The sequence below is a fragment of the Styela clava genome, chromosome 8, assembly GCF_964204865.1.
Source record: "Styela clava chromosome 8, kaStyClav1.hap1.2, whole genome shotgun sequence".
NCBI lineage: Eukaryota > Metazoa > Chordata > Ascidiacea > Stolidobranchia > Styelidae > Styela > Styela clava.
This window is the reverse complement of record NC_135257.1, coordinates 16,931,711-16,952,370: the sequence shown is the minus strand read 5'-3', so window position 1 is coordinate 16,952,370 and position 20,660 is coordinate 16,931,711. Positions and strand designations below refer to the sequence as shown.

The 20,660-nt window shown below is 34.9% G+C and overlaps 2 protein-coding genes and 1 long non-coding RNA gene across 3 annotated transcripts; 1 reads left to right on the top strand and 2 right to left on the bottom strand.

Annotated features, from left to right (window-relative positions):
• The first annotated feature begins 465 nt into the window (after positions 1–465).
• On the top strand, positions 466–8,377 carry LOC120346136 (carboxypeptidase B-like). Its single transcript, XM_039415797.2, has 12 exons — positions 466–651; positions 1,466–1,535; positions 1,941–2,011; positions 2,448–2,502; positions 3,260–3,370; positions 3,960–4,160; positions 4,904–4,990; positions 5,397–5,600; positions 5,706–5,795; positions 6,447–6,531; positions 7,105–7,217; positions 8,255–8,377. The coding sequence occupies exons 1-12, from the start codon at positions 590–592 to the stop codon at positions 8,342–8,344; spliced, it is 1,239 nt and encodes a 412-aa protein (XP_039271731.2). The 5' UTR covers positions 466–589; the 3' UTR covers positions 8,345–8,377.
• Positions 5,393–8,360, bottom strand: LOC120346137 (uncharacterized). Its single transcript, XR_005569955.2, has 3 exons — positions 7,994–8,360; positions 5,720–5,816; positions 5,393–5,532 (listed from the first exon to the last, which is right to left on the bottom strand). It is a non-coding gene; the product is annotated as an uncharacterized LOC120346137 (long non-coding RNA).
• A 2,424-nt stretch (positions 8,378–10,801) lies between the features above and the next one.
• On the bottom strand, positions 10,802–18,879 carry LOC120346029 (carboxypeptidase B-like). The gene is made up of 8 exons (XM_039415661.2): positions 18,778–18,879; positions 18,138–18,338; positions 17,307–17,414; positions 14,234–14,437; positions 14,060–14,149; positions 12,505–12,589; positions 11,996–12,108; positions 10,802–10,962 (listed from the first exon to the last, which is right to left on the bottom strand). Exons 1-8 carry the CDS (start codon positions 18,862–18,864, stop codon positions 10,867–10,869), a joined length of 984 nt encoding a protein of 327 aa, XP_039271595.2. The 5' UTR covers positions 18,865–18,879; the 3' UTR covers positions 10,802–10,866.
• Positions 18,880–20,660: the final 1,781 nt, after the last annotated feature.

Below are 20,660 nucleotides of genomic sequence, written 5' to 3'. Positions count from 1 at the left end.
TTACACAACTTGATGTAAAGTAGGCATATTGGTACATACACTTCTGGAGCGCCAAAAATGATCGAAATAAAATGACAACAAAACCCATCTGTTTAGATTTCAAAGACAATGCTAAAATGCAAAAGCACGTAATGCTCATTGAACATGTGTGTAACACACGGCCATTGCAAGATGAAGGATGAATATTTTTGTAAAACTTCCAACAACATCTTGCTTTTCCCACGCACTAAATGACGTACGACGTACGTATTAGGCAAATAATGAATTCGTACCAGTTAATCGTTAACAGTAATTCATGCCTGTTATACAATTTTCAGCATGACTAGGCCAAGTGAGAGTTTCGATTGAAGTTTGATACGCATCAGTATTGCCTATCAAGTTATGGAATAAATTTGTACAAGTGAATTTAGTTTGAACAAGTATTATTAAAGATAGTAGATCATCTTTTCTGGTGGTTGTGTGTCAGTGAAATTAACTTATTTGAATAGCTGATATGAAAAAACCAATTTAGATTTTGCTTGTTATAAAAAGGGATGAGTGGATGGCAAAATGACATTTCGATCACAGTTGTGACTTACGAAAGAAGAAGATGAAGTTATTCGTTTTATTCAGTCTTGTCTCTTTGGCATTGGCCAAGAAAACATTTTTTGGGTAAGTTTCGATATATAAGGATTTTAGGGTTACTGAACTTGTCACCATCGAGTCACCGTTTTTCAAGGTCGGGAAATAGCTCAAGTCATTTGAACGGGTCAAACTCTGACCCTACTTACAGCAAAGCAGACTTGACTTAGGACTCTATGATAATTTTGAGCGACGCGACTTAATTTTGTCGACTCACGGTATGAATTCAACGCTGACATATATGACAAAAATAGATAATTAAATTGAATAAAAGTTTTGTAATTCGAATTTGAGTTTTGTAATTCGAAATTGAAATAATATGGAATTATTAAAAGTTTATTCACCCACTCTATCAGATATGAAATCAATCTGATGTAAAGTAAAAAAATTGGAAAATAATGAGTGCATTTGTTGTACAATATACTCTATTATATCGAATCTAGTCAATTTGGGATGATTATCCGAAATATTAGATGCTGTTGTTAGCGGAAGGAACGAACGTGTTCTTAAACTTCTGAATAATACCATTGAATATAACATAATGTAGAAATTGTAGATGAACAATGCATACATTCAAAGGACTCTAATAACATATACTCCCATAGTATGTGTGTCAGGTTAGGGTTAGGTCATTTAGTTCCATTACAAGTTCGGGGACTGTTTGTGTTAGCCAAGTGGGTATACCTCCTGCCCATAGGTTTCCGCCCCTTTAGACAACTTGATGTACAGTAGACAAAATTAGTTACCTCCATATTGGTACACATACATCTGGAGCGCCCTTTAACATACGTATTCCTGTTTCAAACTATCGTTCCATTTTTCAAAAGCTAATTTTGTTTTCCAGAGATCAAGTTCTAACACTTTATCCAACAACTCAAGACCAAGTTGAACTGATCAGAGGATATGAGGACGAGGTACGAATAATTTTAAATTCATTAAATGGAACAAAAATTCTTTCAAGTGTTTCTCCCGTGATTAGGAATTTGAGCGAAAAAGTTAAATGAACTACTTATTATGATTGGGTGCGGAAAAAGATTTCTGCCTTGAATAAGTTTTGAACATATTTTCCGGTGTCACAGTTAATTGTTTGGTCTTTGGATATTCGACACTCAATATAGAGAATAGCGATCAATTACGATTGTCTGATCATGTGTTTAAATTTGAAATATTCCGTAAATAAATAGGGAAGTATCCGCAATAAAATTGGATATACAAATAAGGCCAAAGGGGACTAAAAATTATGGAGAATGTAACTGGAGACATTAAATATAAATTGACTTTTTAGTTTTGAATATTTCAAGCAATTAACTTCTATTTAGATTGATTTCTGGAATCCAGGCTACCCCAGTCAAGTGCACGAAAACAGTCCAGTCGACGTCAGAATAGAAAAGTAAGAAAGTTTTGAATTTTCAAATTGCATTTTCAATATTTGTTAATACGTATCAAATTTGGAATTGTAAGAAAAATGATTATTGTTCTCTTTCGTGCGTGTAGACAAATATCTGTATTTTCGTCATTGTGGTATTCCGCTTTCGCACAATATCACTTGAAAAATTTTCGGTGTTGATTGGAATAGTGGATTTTTTGTGTAAGGAGAACAAACGGAAAATCTGCATTTTTTGTCATTCTCCGAGTGAAGCCAACTTTTCGCCGAATTTATTTTTCATCGTTTGAAATAAAATTTTTGGGCAATATATGAATGTTTCTTATTCGAATAAAACTGCTAGAATGCAAATCAAATCAGATTCCATTCAATTACCCTATTTTAAAAACTTCACAGATCGTGTTAAAAATTCAAAATATGAATTTCAAGTTTTATAATTCAGATTTCAATTGATGAAATTTAAGCGCACGATGAAAGATGCAGGAATCAATTTTGAAGTAGGTGTTATTATTTATTTATTTTTTTTCATTCTAGTATTCAATGTGAGCTTGACTCAGTTTATATTCCCAAGAAAGTAAAGTCGAAAACGGACTATTGCGCGCGGGTCAAATCCGGCCCGTTGGGTAATTCATTCTGACCCGTCTGATGCTGCCAAAACCAATCTAAAACCAAATTTTGATGTTTTAGCTAAAATACATAGCTCAATAAATTTATTGAGTAAGCGATTAAATTTAGTTTTGGCACGAGGTTTATTGTTTTTCACTTTTGTTTTTGGAACACTGTATTGCCCATTGAACGAAACTTTTTTTACGTCACACTTACATGGCCCGCCAGTCTAGATGGGCCAAATTTTTGGCCCCGGGTCCAAAAACATTACCCACCTCTGGTCTGAACATACAATAAATTTTTGTAAATAGTCGAGCTCAATCTACCGCATCAATACAAGTTGTAGGAAGTAATGTATTGCTAATCCGACCAAACATAACTCAATAATATTGTTTTTGAGCAAATTTATTTATTGATATAACTAGTAGAACTTTCCGATTAGGATAAATCTGAAACTTGAATTTATTTTTGTTACAATCAGTACTTTTCAAACCCCCATTGAACAGAGAAATACTAAAAAAAAAATGACATAGACGGTTTAATAGGTATGAAAATATTTTAACCCCACGCTTCAAAAACAACTGTGCATGAGTGTGTCACCAATAATTTCAATACATAAGTAAATCAAAAGAAACATCATGAATTCAGGTCAAAATCGGAGATGTACAGATGGCGATTGATGAACAAGTTGAACCAAGAAGCAACCATCCTAAGGCATTGATTGGGTACAATTACGACGTATATCACACTTACGATCAAGTAAGTGTTTTAAATTACGAAGTCGCTTCAGTGTTACGTTTGAATGATCTTTGTCGCTAGATGGTTGGTTACGTTTGTGTTTAACGATGATCAAGAATTAGCTTAAAGTAGAGGGTACTTCCGGAGTATGTGAACCAAGATGGCGGACCCCGGAACGTAGTATGTGTACCAGGTTAGGGTTAGGTCATAATTTCATTCTAATTTTCCTTAGTTTAGTTCTATTACGAGTTCGGGGACTAGGCAAGTGACTCCCGTATTATTTGTACCTGAAATTTAGTCTAAACCTAACCTGGTACCGTACACATATGAGTCTACGTCCCGGTGTCCGTCATCTTAGTTCATATATTTCGGGAGTACCGTGGTATGGTAAAAACGAGTCGACGTAGTTTCATGTGCTAAAATTATATTCTCTTCATACCTGCCGCGGTACAAATTCTCTCCATCAGTTTTCTAAACGCGTGAATTGGTGATCTATCAAGCTTTCTCAAACATTCGCATATTTGAAGATAAAAATTTAGTTCACAAATGTTCATTTTTTTCATTTTATTTCAAAATTACAAGTAATGCTGTATCTTTTTGATTTTTCTAGATTAATAGTTGGACGATGGATATGGAACAACAGTATCCAACTTTGGTAACAAGAAGTGTGATTGGAACCAGTTGGGAAGGCAGAGATATCCCAATGCTAACTCTTAAAACCTCCGATAGCAAACCAGCTATGCTTGTTGATTGTGGATTTCATGCTCGTGAATGGATTTCTCCGGCTTTTTGCCAATGCTACGTTCAACAGGTGAATGACTAATGAAAACTCATAGATGAATTCTTTTTTATGAACAAGCATGCTGAAAGATATCAGAAAGACCTTTTTCCGAAAGGTGTTAGTTATATTATTTATAAAGAAGGCGCGATAATAACTTTTTCATGCCACGATTTTGATTTGAGTCATTTTACTTATTATGAAAAAGAGGAGTGTGAAAGCATTCTTGCCATGCCCTACGTACAGTCTCAGCATTTTCATACTTCCAATATTTCTTTAATATCCGTTTTCTTTGCTCTTCATTTGAATTATTCGTCATTAACACTCAATTAAAAAAAAAGATTTTCAAAGTGTATTACCTTCCAAGCAGCTAGAAAACTAATGTAAAATTCACACTAGATTTATTATATAAAAACATAGGCAATTTTTGTGGTACTTAACAAATAACATAAAGTGAACTGCGAGTAGCTTCGAAGCATATAAAATAGTTTAACAACTGTATACCTACTTTTGGGCCACACTGTGTATATCGAAATTTATTTTCAACATAATAAGTAAAATGATATATATATATATATACATATATACATCATAAAAGAAAAAACTATTTGAAAAATGTCCAACTGCGTTGCTTATATACAACAAAATGATTGAACATGACATCTCATGGTAGCAGGTATATACAGTAAAGATCTTTTCAATATGTGGCCTAGACTAGAGGGGCCTATCTCATTCTAAGACATCTGATATATATCATATGTATGATCTTTTTACAGCTGATAGATTCCGAAATCTTGAACGACCTGACTATTCACGTGATTCCCGTAGTAAACGTTGACGGTTATGAATACACACACACCACTGTGAGTCATGTTTTGTAAATATTATTAATTATTTAAAATTGATAGCCTATAAGAAATTGTACCTGAAGGTGAATTATTTTGTATACCATTGAATATTTTTGGCATGATTTGGATCCATATATCGTTATGTTGGATTGTTCAGTTTTTAATTCTGAAGCTAAATAAGTACCAAAAGTTTTCTGATAAAATAAACGAAGCGTTTTATATTGAGGTGCGCAATGATTGTCCTTTCAAATCATTTCGTTGTACAAGTGCCTCATCATCCACGCAAAATGATCCACGCAAAAACTCATGTTACCAATTACAAATATATATGTCTTTAAAAATTGACAATACAAAAAGTGAGTAATGCTGTTAGCATATCCGACAAAGAGAATTCTACAAGCCCATATATTTAAATATTCAGGACAGAATGTGGAGAAAAACTCGCTCCAAACGCGCAGGAAGTATTTGCTACGGTGTTGATCCAAACAGAAACTGTGATGCAGGATGGTCAGGACCAGGATCATCATCAAAGCCTTGTTCTGAAACATACTACGGACCTGAAAAAGAATCTGAGCCTGAAGTGAAAGCCGTGGCAGATTTCATTCGAGCAAATATCAATTCACTGGTGAATATTTAAATATTATTTACATTCGAATATAATATGGTATTAACGTTTTTTATACATAACACTTTCAAATCTTAAATCACGTGATATTGACTTCCTTTACAGAAAGCATATGTTACCTTCCACGCATACGGGCAAATGATCCTTTATCCGTACTCCTACACGGAAGGTGTGGCTGCTACTAAGGACAATTTGGTGAGTTCACAAATATGTTGTCTGTCGAAATTAACGGATGAAAATTTTACATAGTAGGAATTTTCTATTTTTTCATAAGTTTTCATTTTGTGAGGGAAGTTTCTTAAACAAGAAAATATGAACCTTATTTATGGAAGTCCAGACTGGGCATTTGGAATTACACACAAATATATAGATAGTTTGAACTAGACTCTAGTTACTAGAGAATAATACTGAAAAACTTAAATCTGGATATAATATGAAATTTACTTTATTGTTAATACATTTTCAATATAGTAATAAGCGCTCCAGAAGTGTGTGTACCAATATAGAGGTGACTAATTTTGTTCGCCTACTTTACATCAAGTTGTGTAAAGGGACTGAAACCTATGAACAGGGGGCATATTCACTTGGCTAACACAGACAGTGCCCGAACTCGTAATAAAACTAAAATAAGGAGATCGGAAAACGTAAAACACCGCTGTTAGCATCGTTTAATAACTTTCTCTAAATAACCTACTTATATTGGTTAGACCCGGGGACAAGTTCCGTTCCGCATCAGCTTCAAATTGCTAGTTACATTTAAGTTCTGCTTAGTAAATACAATAATTCAGCGAATACACAAACGCAAAGTGTGTGATTTCAATCAATAATCTTTCATATAATCTACAGGACTATTACGCAGTTGCAGCTTATAATGCTGTCAAAACTCCGTATAATACAAATTATATTTACGGTCCAGGAGCAACGACTATTTGTGAGTATTCTTTTAGAATTCCGATAATGATTTAATTTTCAAACAATCGAATCAATATAACTATTTTGCCTATTTGCTATTGAGCAATTCTGTCTCATCTACAGGAATGTCGTACCAAATTTTTAATCATGATACAAGCTGAAGCGACAAACCTCAATAAACATTTTTTCATTTGCACGCAGGAACGGCACACACCCAGGACAACAACTACCCAATAACAAAACTAGCGTTTATTGGCATGGGTGTTGTGAGTGTGTATTTTGACGGAGTTTTATGCTACATTCAAACACATGCTCGAAGTTGATATTAATGTCGTGCTGTTCAACTGCCGAAATAGCTTATTAGACCATTTACAAATTGATGGAATTTTTTTCAACTATATGAGACGTTTGAACTGCTGCAATAGGCAAACTGAAATTTGAAAAATTTTCCTTCTATGTATATAGAATAGGCTTTTTAGAATACAGTGGTGAATATTCAATAATGCCGATTAGTTATTTTGCATGAACCAATCTATAGCCAAGACAAACAAAATAAAATGCAAATTGAATATTATATTTTACACCTCAACAGACTTGGCAGCAGGAGGTTCCGATGACTTTGCATACGATGCAGGGGTCCCACTTTCCTACACTATCGAACTCCGAGACGAAGGTAGATACGGCTTCGCTCTCCCAGAACGCCAAGTAAGATTTTAGTTTATATTTGAATTCGAATTTTTGAAAAACTTGTCTAATCGTTTCATATCGTCAATATATCCTTACAAATGTGGCTGAGGAGGGATGTCGCGGCCGACAAGCTAATACGTGAACCACTCAGCGACGGCGAGGAGTCAAACAATCCTGTTGCACATTATCACATCTCTTTTGAGATTCGAACCTATCTTGATAGCTAACTTAGGTTACCGCCGAGTCAAGAGCCAATACTCCGTTATTGTATCGACACTGGTTTTACAAGATGTAGAGAGCGTCTCCGACCTACCAACTTTTGGGTTGCGTTTAGCAGACCCGTGAGCAATGTTTTGTGATTTTCTAGACTTGTTTATTCGAAGCGTTTCTCTGATTTTGCGAATAGACTTTGGTAATAAAATGACTTTGGTGTAGGCACCAACTTTGAATAAAGCGATGCGGTGAGAGTAAATTCGAAGCAAAAATTTGCTCAGATATTTCCGGTTCGTTTAGACTTGGAGCAATCACAAATGAATAAACGAGAATATCGGTCAGAGACCGAAGACTTATCGATCGAAAGTTAGGGGATCCCCAAAACAGCGCTCTTACTTCATAGTGACACCTTGTGTCCCATCACTAATTAATTAATAACTCGCTAATTATACTACATAATTCATCCAAAATCAATAGGCTTCTGGTACGACATATGATGAATGCACATGCAAAATCTAGAGCAGATTCAACAGACATACAGACAAACAAACAGACAGACAAATACCTATCAACATACTTACCGATTAAAATCGATAAGTAATGATGTTTTGCAATCTGGCTGTAGTCAGAAATAAAAGAAAGAGGTCGGACCCGGCCTGACCGTAACCGCTAGCTGTTACGTTCTGACTTGGCAATTATAAATTTCAGCACACACCCCTTTTCCTTACCATTGAAAATTCCTGGCTATACGCCCCTGTATACGAGTGACAGTAATCTAGTTTGTTACCCGTCAACACCTGTAATTTTGATGTTCCGTTCTTACCATGAAATATATATTTTAGATCGAACCAGTCTGTATCGAGACGTTCAATCTGATGGAAGTAATGCATCAAGGTGCACGAGACCGTGCTAACGGCATTATACTCGAGTAATAGACAAGAATGAAGCGCTGTTTAATTATTGTGTAATTGATTTGATATTAATGAATATCAATATTGATGATAAATTTTAAAAAAATTAATAAATCATTGAAATACATTTTGTCTGAATGACCCACTGTTTGATCTAGAACAGATTATTTATGATCTGTGGTTAAATGTGTTGTCTGTTAATTAAGTCGATAGCGTCTTTGGCCGTCTTTGTGATGTCTTAACCATTCATTGTAATATTAGTGAAGGCTATTTACCATTTTCAAGCTGTTAAAGTGTAAGAGATGGTCTAACGTGCTTTGGGTGAATTGAATAATAAATATGCGCCATAAATTTTGATGTTAACTTTTTAAAATTACATTTCTATAACGCTTCAAGAACCTTAAAAATCGGGGTATACTCTCGTAGTATGTGTATCAGGTTAGGCCATAAATTTATTCCGATTTTCCTTATTTTAGTTAGGACTGAGTGTGTTAGCCAAGTAAATATCTTCCTGCCCATAGGTTTCAGTTCTTTTGAACAACTTGATGTAAAGTAGGCGAACAGAATTAGTTACCGCCATATTGGTACGCACACATCTGGAGCGCCAAAATTGGAACTCAAGTTGGAACTTTTGAACCTCTTTCTCGATTGCAAAGAATGAAACAAAAATGATAGAATCCAAAATAAGCTGGATGAGCTCGTCTTTTTTTTGCTATTACTAAATCTAATTGTGTTTCTTTTTATGCAAACCGATTTTTATCGGCCTATACCATTTGTAAAATAAGTAATGGGATTTTCTCGCAACAGCAACAAAATGGCAAAAAAACAAGACTAGAATTAAACGAACAGGACAGATTTTGAGGTTCATGATTTTTTTAGTGCTTAGTTGTGTTTGCGAAATAGAAGTACAAATATCTAATGGTGAATTTGTCTTCTTAATATGTGTAATATGTGTACCAGGTTAGGGTCAGGCCATAATTTTATTGCGATTTTTCCTATTTTAGTTCGATTACGAGTTCGGGGACTGTCTGTGTTAGCCAAATTAATATACCCCTGTCCATAAGTTTCAGTCTCTTTACACAACTTGATTTAAAATAGACGTTTCCATATCCAAGTCCTGACCCGACCTCAAAACGATTTATTCTAAGAACCAGTTTGGGCTTTCAAGCATATCGAGTTTGTGAACAGCGAGTAAAGCGTTCCCTGTTTTATGTCTGTAACTTAATGTATGATAAGTGGGAAAATTAAATTCATCAAGAACATGTGAAAAATGTCAACGAGATACAACAGAAAAACCGAGATCGCAGGAAGGAATGATACAAATCCTAGGCTCAGATACTCATTGATAAAATGTTTTTGGATTACTGGGATTGGAAAACTTCAAAACGCGCCCCTAATACCAAAGTCTAGTCTCAAACTTAAATAGCCTATTCTCAGAATCAGTCAGTGCCTCCAAGTAATTCAAGTTTGTAAACAGCGGGTAAAGTGCCCCCAGATACTATTTGCGACTTTTTTCCAAGTGCTGTCCTAATAGAATACAGCTTGAAATCGTGAAATAGTTTTATAGCAATCAACAGATGATACTTCAATATATAAACCATAAACGATATTGGGTACGTTTAAATTTGATAGGGTTGTCCGCCAAATTAATCTGATATAAAGCAGCTTTCTCGGGGCTGATTTTGGGTACTCCCGTAGTATGCGAATCAAGATGGCGGACACCGAACGTAGTATGTGTACCAAGTTAGATTTAGGCCATAGTTTTATTCCAATTTTATTTTTATTTTTGTACGAGTTCGGGGACTAGCCAAGTGACTCTCGTAGTGTTTGTACCTGAAATTATGGCCTAACCCTAACCCGGTGCACATACTACGTTCCGGTGTCCGCCATCTTGGTTCGCATACTACATGAGTACCGATTTTTGAACACTGCAACTAAAGTAACGCTAATACAAAATAACCATTGAGTTATTCGACATTAACCTGAATCTTAGAAACGAAACTAAAAGCTGACAAATATCACGTCAAACCACGAAAATCAACCAATGATTCTCATCATGAATGACAACCAGCAGTCTAAGCGTAAAAAGTGTCCGAGTGTCTGAGATCCGAAGCAACTGAGGATATCGATGTTCAAAAACTTACATGGCCTAAAATTGTTTGCCCAATTCTAGTCTGTTTCCCCACCATTTAAATTGAGGAGAAACACGCATGGGCCAATCTGCAAATGGCGTAAACCGATGGCATCCACCCAAAGCGCGACACAGCCTTTTCTACACTTAAACGGCTCAGATACAGTAAGTAGTCTTCACTAATATTACAAGGAATGATTCGAACATCACCAAGAAATCGCAAGACCAAAGAAGCTCATATTACCAGAGAGCACATCTTTCCAGATATATGCACAAGTAATCTATTATAGATCAAACACTAGATTATGCAAACAATATGTATTTTATTGATTTAATAATTATTTAAAATTTGTATCGATATTCATTAATATCAAATCAATTATATGATAATTACACAACAATTCATTCTTGTTTATTGCACTGGCTCAATGATGCCCGCGTCAATGTCTAGTGCGCCTTGATGCATTACTTTCATCAGATTAAACGTCTCCACACAGACTGGTGCGATCTAAAATATAATTCAAGAATAACAATACCAAAAGTACGGGTTTGGTTGTCGGATAACTATAGAATTATCCGATCTCCGATCTAAAAAATAATTCATGGTAAAATAAGGTGACCGTACATTTGAACCCATGTACATTTGAACCCATGCGTATATCCACGGGTTCAATCTATATGCGGGTGCTAAAACCCATGGGTTAGGGTTAGTATGGGTTAAACTATCCGTGAAACAAAAAAAAATCCATAGGTGCAATAGCATACAGGTGCAATTGCCATGGGTTCAAATGTACGTGGGTTCAAATGTAATGGAACCTAAAATAACAATACCAAAAGTACGGGTTTGGTTGTCGGATAACTATAGAATTATCCGATCTCCGATCTAAAAAATAATTCATGGTAAAATAACAATACCAAAAGTACGGGTTTGGTTGTCGGATAACTAGAACTATCCGATCTCCGATCTAAAATATATTTCATGGTAAAATAACAATACCAAAAGTACGGGTTTGTTTGGTTGTTGTTTGATACTTAGAATTGTTTTAGCAGCAGACCATAACTACAGATTGAATAAAGGTGGGTGGTTCACGTAACCGTTGGTCGGTTACAGTTTCTTTCATTATAAATTCCATGCATCTGAAAATACATAGCTGGCCAACCAATCCCTAATACGACATGGGCTGGTAACCGGACGAGAGGCCGTGGTTGGCCATAATAGTAAACCGTCTCATCGGCTTTCCTCTTCCCGGGATAAAAATGTAAATCTTATCCTCTTAAAATAAACCAGATTGCAATAGATGATTTGTGATTGTTTTAATCTAACCGAATATATCTTTTAGACTTCATTTGTTTATAACAAACTTTTGTTGAGGAAAAAGTGCACGCCATTTTATTCAGATTTAGTTAGTTGAATTATAATATTATTCTCACCTAAAATACTATACCCCGGTTCTAATATTAAAATCAAAATTTTTCTCACGCGAATAAATCTTAACGTCGAATATTAAAATGAATTGACAAAAATTGAATTCAAATCTTACCTGATCTGGAGGAAGAATGAAGCCGTCTTTACCTTTGTCCCGGAGTTCGATAGTGTAGGAAAGTGGGACTCCTGCATCGTATGCATAGTCATCTGAACCTCCTGCTGCCAAGTCTGTTAAGATGTAAAATATAATATCTCCTCCTTATTTTGTTTAAGATATGCTGGATTGGGTTTATGCTAAACAACCAATCGGATTTATCGTGAAAGCTTGTTGCAGTGTTAAATAATAGCACAATTTGTGCTTGTTTCTTTCGCCACAGGCCAGATTTGCACTTTAATGTGCTATTCATACATTTACTTGCCCTAAACAGCCATAACTTGCGCAGGTGCTCCCGAAGTATGTGCACCAAGATGACGCACAACCTGAACATAGTACGTGTACCTACTACCAGGTTAGGGGTATTAGGTTGTGTGTCATCTTGGTGCACATACATCAAGAGCGCCCTTGAGCATATACCACAACACTGACTTTTGAAATTATTAACTTAAATCAATCAGAACACTCACAGATAGTTTCAGCTCCTGGTCCGTAAATATAGCGCGTGTTGTATGCAGATTTGACAGCCTGATAAGCTTGAACCGCGTAATAGTCCTGTAAAGATATGCGTTTGGATTTTATCAATGGTGTAAGGTTGGGGGGGCCGAATCATATTCACTTTGCGCTTGCATCTGTGCTATACAGACAATGCTGAGATTCAGAGGCTGTGTACGGGCTCGCACACGCTCGTTCTTGATATGTTGAGATAATCAATGAACCCGTTTATGTTGCCTTTTTTTGTTTCAGTTGGGCATTGCGATACAAAGGAGAACTTGTTTTTAACATTTTAAATCCCACCACTCTATATACAGATATTAATCATATGGTAAAGTATCACATAGATCAAGGGTTAAACATTTTTGTCGGTGGGCTATATAACTCCAGATATCTAGCTGAGTTATACAAAAATTTAGCGGGAAAGGTCAGCGCACCGGGCAAAACAGCGGAAGATTTACCGCAGCTACGAGAGCAAAAACATTGTGAATTTTTACCCATGTGAAGGCCCCTTTAAACATAAACTGTCGTATCAAGATTTTATGCTTGGTGGGGAAAATCTGAGAATTGACAAGGGCCACACTATATGGCTTGGCGGGCCGGTTTGTGTCCTGCGGACAGCCTGTTGCACACCCACAAAGATTGTGTATTCAATGGGTATCGCGATCAAATAAAGTATAGAGTGTGTATATATATAGAGAGAGGGAGAGAATATACGGGAAGACGACTCTAACTGTTGGTTGTTTAGGATTGCAGTTTGATGTTATTAAAAATATGGGTACTCCTGAAGTATGCGCACCAAGATGTCACACAACCTGAACCCTGACCTGGTACACAACCTGAGTTCAGGTTGTGCGACATCTTGGTGCGCATACTTCAGGAGTACCCATATTTTTAATAACATCAAACTGCAATCCTAAACAACCAACAGTTAGAGTCGTCTTCCCGTATATTCTCTCTCTCTCTATATATATAGCATACTCCTGGAGCACCCATTCAGGTCTCTCGAAAGTAGTCAGTATTCCATGGTTAATCTCAACAGGCAAAACATCAGTACATGTCTTTTTTAGGGGCTCCCGAAGTATGCGAACCAAGATGGCGGACATCGGAACGTAACATGGGTAACAGGTTAGGGTTAGGCGATAATTTTTTTCCAATTTTCCTTATTTTCGTCCTATTATCAGTTCGAAGACTAGCCAAGAGCCTCCCGTAGTATTTATACCTAAAATTATGGCCTAACCCTAACCTAGTACACATATTACATTGTGATGTCCGCCATCTTGGTTCGCATACTTCGGGAGCACCCTTTTTGGGTACTCACGTAGCGTGTGTACCAGGTTAGGGTTAGGCAATAATTTTATTCCGATTTCCCTATTTCAGTTCTATTACGAGTTCAAGGGACTGCTTGTGTTAGCCAAGTGACTATACCCCCTGCCCATAGGTTTCAGTTCCTTTACACAACAAAATTAATTACTTTTCATATTGATACAAACACCTCTGGAGCGCCCTTTTTAAGTATATGTAACTCACCAAATTGTCATTAGTAGCAGCCAGATCTGTCGTGTAGGAGTACGGATAAAGGATCATCTGTCCGTATGCGTGGAATGTGACGTATGCTTTCTGTAAAGGAAAGCATGTAAAAATGTTATGGTAACATCATATTTTTCATAGACAACGCATCAAATTATGTCAAAAAAAATTCACCAGTGAACCAATATTATTTCGAATGAATTCTGCCACGGCGTACACTTCGGGTTCAGATTCTTTCTCAGGTCCGTAGTATGTTTCAGAGCAAGGGGATCCTGATGATCCTGGTCCTGACCATCTTGCATCACAGTTTCTGTTTGGATCAACACCGTAGCAAACACTTCCTGCGCGTTTAGAGCGAGTTTTTCTCCACAGTCTGTCCTGAAAATTTATATATATATATATGTACTTGTACGATTCTATTTGTCAGAGGTGTTATGAGACAATTTTTTCAATTTTCATAAGATATATTTGATTTGTAATTGGTGACATCATTTTTGCGCTATTGGACTTAATCGCCTCTCATTGGAGAATAAGATCCTCGCATATCGAAATTATTTGAAAAAGACGACCAATTCGCACTGCTCAATACAAACCGCTCCATGAATGTTTATCTGCTAATGAAAATTTTTTGTTACGCAGTAAAATTTCGGACTCAACAAACTGAAAAATGCAGAAGAAACCAACTATAGGTCCAAATTAGGCTAAACACTATTTCAATGGTTTCAAAGCAAAACAGCGAATGTTAAAATTTCGAACAATTTGCATTTGGAAACATTTCAATATGGATATAGTTGCTTTTTAAGCAGGTATTCAATCATAGTTTGAAGCAATACTCACAGGCCTCTCCATGGGAATGAGATTCCATGGGAAACGTCCCATGGGATGGAATGGGATTCCCATGGGAAACGTGGGACATGAAGAAATGATGGTAAAACATCTCGTTATGGACTTTGTGTCCATTTTTCGAGCATAGCTATCTTGTTAGTTATAAAGAGAAAAATATATTCAGCATTAACAATATACTTTGTGAAGGGGCTGACGGACACATGTATATTAGTTATAAATTTAAAGCTAACAAATTCATTAAATTTTGTCGTTATGCATGTCTCTTTGTACATATAGTACCAATGTAGTAGACGTTAAACTTAAAATAAACAATTTTTATTGAATTGTAATCTTATGGGAATCCCGTTGGATGGGACAGGCAATTTGTATGACAAAAAAAATATGTCCCATGGACAATCCTGAATATACACCATAGTTTCTTTCAATAAAAAGTTACAGGAGTTTTAACGCGATTTTTTCATTTTATTTCTTCACATTTTATTCCTTCAATGCAGCTTTTTAAAGGTTTGCCTCTTTGGGATAAAGCTTCGATTTAATGTTAAAGTACGCCTAATTTACCTTCATGAGTACAATTACTCACATCAATCACCATCAAATCAGTAATCATATTCAGCTGATCTCTTTTGACAGAAAACATTTGGTACTAACACCCAACTTCAGGCTTAAAAACTGAACAATTTAGAATAACGATTTATAGGGCCGAATCAGTCAAAAATATTCGATGATACACAAAATAACTAACCTCCATTATGGTGGCCCATCGTTGTCACGCGTAAAATTGAAAATAAAAATAAAAAATAAAATAAAAAACCGAAAATAAAAAAATTGTTGTAAAAAAACATAAAAATAATTAAAAAAAAAATTAAAATTAAAAAAAAATAAATAAATAAAAATGAAATAAAAAAAAAAAAAAAAAATTAAAAAAAAAAAAAATTAAAAAAAAAAAAAATTGAATAAAAAGAAAATAAAAAGGTTGACAACGATGGTCCGCCTCGTGGCCCATCGTTGTCACGCGTTTTTATTTTTAGAAAATTTGCTGCTGCTTGGGACCAACGTTGTCAGGCATAATCCTACGCGCACAAATGTGTTCCCTGGGTTTCAAACTCACTACTGATTTTCTTGAGCAATATTCAATATGAAAATGTTCTATAAATTCTCCATGCTACAAGATCAACAAGAAGTAATATATTTATAATAATGATAAGAGAATATAGAATTGAATACGAAAATTCGGAAAATTTGTTTTTACGTGTATAAGGTAATTTAATTGGAGAATGCTGCTTAACTACTCAGTTGTCTGGACACTCGCGATGCCGGTACCGTCTTACCAAATACCGGTAGTCGGTTATAGTCGCTTTGCGTCTGACCGTACCGGTAGCCATACAATCACTCATGAAAGAATGGGAGATACGGATAGTCTCGTAGAATATAGACTACTGAAACACTCTCTGCGCCTGCCCCATACCGTACAGCCGTAACGTACCGATCCAGACAAATGATAAATCACCCGTGCTCAACCATTTATTTCAATCCATACCTCGATCCTAGTAGAATATAGTGAGTCGAGGTATGGATTGAAATAAATGGTTGAGCACGGGCGATTTATCATTTGTCTGGATCGGTACGTTACGGCTGTACGGTATGGGGCAGGCGCAGAGAGTGTTTCAGTAGACTGTATTCTACGAGACTATCCGTATCTCCCATTCTTTCACGAGTGATTGCATGGGTACCGGTACGGTCAGACCGTACCGGCATCGCACGAGTGTCTGAGCAGTTAAGCAGCATTTTCCAATTAAATTATCTTCTACACGTAAAAACAAATTTTCGTATCCAATTCTATATTCTCTTATCATTATTATAAATATATTGCTCGTGGTTGAACTTGTAGCATGGAGAATTTATAGAACATTTTCATGTTGAATTTATTGGATATTGCTCATGAAAATCAGTAGTGAGTTAGAAACCCAGGAAACACATTTGTGCGTGTAGGATTAAGCCTGACAACGTTGGTCCCAAGCAGCATCAAATTTTCCAAAAATAAAAACGCGTGACAACGATGGGCCACGAGGCGGACCATCGTTGTCAACCTTTTTATTTACTTTTTATCCAATTTTTTTTTTTTTTTTTTTTTTTTTTTTTTTAATTTTAATTTTTTTATTAAATTTTTTTTTTGTTTTATTTTTCAATTTTTTTTTTAATTTCAATTTTTTTTTTATTTCTTTTTTTTCAATTATTTTTATGTTTTTTCACAACTATTTTTTTATTTTCGCTTTTTCATTTTTTTTTTTCATTTTTTTTTTAAATTTTACACGTGACAACGATGGGCCACCATACTCCATTGATACAATTCCTTACGCTATGCGCTATTAATCAGTATTAATAATTACAAAACGGCACTCACATTAGTCCACGTATATTGATAACCGTCAACGTTGACCACAGGAATCACGTGAATGGTTAGTTTATTCAATACTGATGTGGAAGATGAAGATTCATATTCATCCATCAACTGCAAAATCAAAATATTGACTGAGTATTCATGATTGAAGATGGATAAGTTACGAATAAGACCGTAAATTGTTGCTCACAATATAGATTACATGATACAGAGTGTTAAAAAAGTAACGTAAAATTAACAGAAGTTAAGATGAAGTGCTACTTGAAACATTTAACTTCTGACACTTTTAAACAGAATTGAATTACGGTGAAATGTCATTTAAACATTTCACGACTGACGATTTTTAACAGTTACTTTTTTTCAAGTTGCCATGACAAAAAAATTTACCGGAAATTTGCGTAACTTTTTTAACACCCTGTTATATTTGAGAAAAAATACATCTCTTTATTACTTATCTACTTTTATTCAGAAAAAGTATGGGTAATTTGCTCTTATAATATCTTACTTGTTTAAAATAAAATCATCAATTTAAGGTAATTCTAGGAACTGATTGTTACTCATAGTGATGGAATTCAAAATTTTCAGAACTGGTTCTATTTTGTATCGAACTCACTAACAACAACAGATTCCCTAATTTCAGAAATCCATGCCTAACTTGTAGCTATATAACTGTATGTCTTATTTGCGCATGTATGTCCCTACGTTGCTACAATAACATGAGACGCTTTAAAAAAAATCTAATACAACGCCAAATATAACGTTAGTTTCCAGCTCAAGGACGGTTCGCAAGAACCCACGCGACTCCTCGTAAATCCCACCACTGATTCCACTCACCTGTCGAACGTAGCATTGGCAAAAAGCTGGAGAGATCCATTCACGAGCATGAAATCCACAATCAACAAGTATGGCTGGATTGTCGGGGGCAGTTTGGAGTGTGAGCATTGGGATCTGTCTGCCTTCCCAGCTTGTTCCAATTACATTTCTAGTCACCAAACTTGGATTCTCGTTTGCTCTGTCGAATGTCCAGCTATTAATCTGAAATAACATCATTTTAGTTACAAAACAAAAAGAATCGAGTAACGGAAAAGTGTGACGAAAATTTTAGCTGTAAATGTGAAGAAAAAATTTAAAGCATTTGGTCCAGTAGTCAAAGATAAAAGCTTTTTTTTCATACCAACAAGAAAACGAATTCTAACAACAACAACAACAACAACAACAACAACAACAACAACAACAACAGTATATGAAAAGGAACTATATAGGTCCACTTCGTGCCCAAGAAGGAGGATCAGCTATAGAAAAAATCATAATATGTAGTTCACTACAGGCATATAATATTCGAGTTCTGTTAGTTTATTGAAGTTAAGACAAATGAACAGTAACATGCTAACGAGGCAAGTTTACAACGGAGCACAAGTAAGCTAATTTATACGTATCAATCAAACAATTTCGTATTATTTTTTAAAACACCTACATCATCATATGTGTGATATTGGTCGTAAACGTAACCATCCGATGCCCTGGGACTGCTCTTTGTTTGTACTTGATCGTCAATTGCCATTTGCAAATCTCCGATTTTTACCTGAATTGATGATTCAAATTTACTTATTTATTCAACTTTCTTCTCACACGTTTCGACATGAACAGTTTTTTCGAAACGTGGAAATGAAAAAGTTAAAGGATTTGTTCAATCATCCAATGCATTCGCTTATTTTTTTTTTAATTTTCCTCTGTTTAATGAGGTTTGAAGATTTCGATTCTATCAAAAATAAATTCAGGTTTTCTAATTTATTCTTAAATGATTAATATTTGGTACACCAGCTAAATCGATAAATAATGTTTGGGTTTCAATATTATTTTCCAAAAAGAGGGACTACAATCTCCCAGTGATATTGAGATATATCTGATGAATACATTTTGTCTGATTAACAATACATGCCTATTATTTGCTACATTTTTTTAATAACAAGGTAAGCCTGGTAAGCTACTTCCAAAGATTCCTCGGGATTTGCTCATATTGGAATATATATATATAGTGAGTCAAAATCACAGGGAATGGAAGAATAAAAGTAAACACCAACCTCAAAATTTATTCCTGCATCTTTCATCGAATGCTTAAATTTTAGTAATTGAAATCTAAATTGTAAAAAGAAAATATATAGTTTGAGTTTGAATACTTCTGAAGTAGAATTAATGGAATAGAATCTGATTTGACATGCGTTCTAACTGTTTTGAAATCTATATTTAAAAACAACAAACCTTTTTTGCTTCAAATTTCACTCCAAATGATGAGAAAAAATGCGAAATTTTAGCTTCACCCGGATAATAACAAAATCCTGTTTTTTTTTCACACATAAAGACTATTTATAATATCAGTCATAAATTTGTGCGAGTGTATGATCCTCCTATGGTGGAACTACAATTTCAATTAATCATTTGTGACTGCAAGCATGAAAACAAATAGCAGCCATTTTGCTTACAATTCTGAATCATATATATACAAGTTAACAAATATGAGAAGTTTATTAAATGCCTACTTTGATATTCTGACGTCAACTGGACTGTTTTCATGCACTTGATTGGGGTAGCCTGGATTCCAAAAATCAATCTAAATTAGAAATAGATTTCCTTTAAACTATTTATAAGTGAAAGACTTTCGAAGTGTTCAATCACATTTTCAAGATTTTCATTCCATAGTGAAAATAGTTTAATTTCTAATCTTTTTGTATCACTTATTTTAGTGCAAAAGTTTTTTTATTGGTTATCGGTACATTGCTAAATTGAACACTTAATTTGGCAAACCAAATTAAAATCCATTCCCTCTATAAGTATCGAATAAACAGTTAACAGTGACACACGCATATTAATCAAAACTTATTTTTAAGTTATTAATGTTACACCGCATTCAATAATAAATAATAATTGGTTCATTTATTTTGAATTATTCTTTGTATTTTTTACCTGGCCATAACACAATTAAAGTGAAGAAAAGACTATATTTGACTGATAGGTCATTATATAGGATAGGGTATAAACAAACCATAATTCTATTTTTCCTTTGATTCTTAAGCACCAAGAAACGGATAAAAAAAATTCTAATACTTAATGAATCGAATACTAAGATTTATTTGTACCTCGTCTTCAAATCCTCTAATCAGTTCAACTTGCTCATGAGTTGTTGGATACAGTGTCAGAACTTGATCTCTGGAAAACGAAATTTACAAGTTGAGTCGTTGCTGTATCTGGTCAGTAGCCTCTTTTATTGAAAGTCAAAACGAGATTCAATCGAAACACTTATATCGACATTAACACATTCTCTTTTGGATCATTGCTGCGATAATTTAGCAAGTTTTCGAA

Coding starts and splice junctions, on each gene's coding strand:
- LOC120346136 (XM_039415797.2), top strand. CDS start 590: ATGAAGTTATTCGTTTTATTCAGTCTTGTCTCTTTGGCATTGGCCAAG. Junction 5,601..5,705: donor GAGCAAATATCAATTCACTG/GTGAATATTTAA, acceptor CTTCCTTTACAG/AAAGCATATGTTACCTTCCA. Junction 6,532..7,104: donor TCCAGGAGCAACGACTATTT/GTGAGTATTCTT, acceptor ACACCTCAACAG/ACTTGGCAGCAGGAGGTTCC.
- LOC120346029 (XM_039415661.2), bottom strand. CDS start 18,864: ATGGCAATTGACGATCAAGTACAAACAAAGAGCAGTCCCAGGGCATCG. Junction 17,415..18,137: donor GCCAATGCTACGTTCGACAG/GTGAGTGGAATC, acceptor TTGATTTTGCAG/TTGATGGATGAATATGAATC. Junction 12,109..12,504: donor ACCAGGAGCTGAAACTATCT/GTGAGTGTTCTG, acceptor ACATCTTAACAG/ACTTGGCAGCAGGAGGTTCA.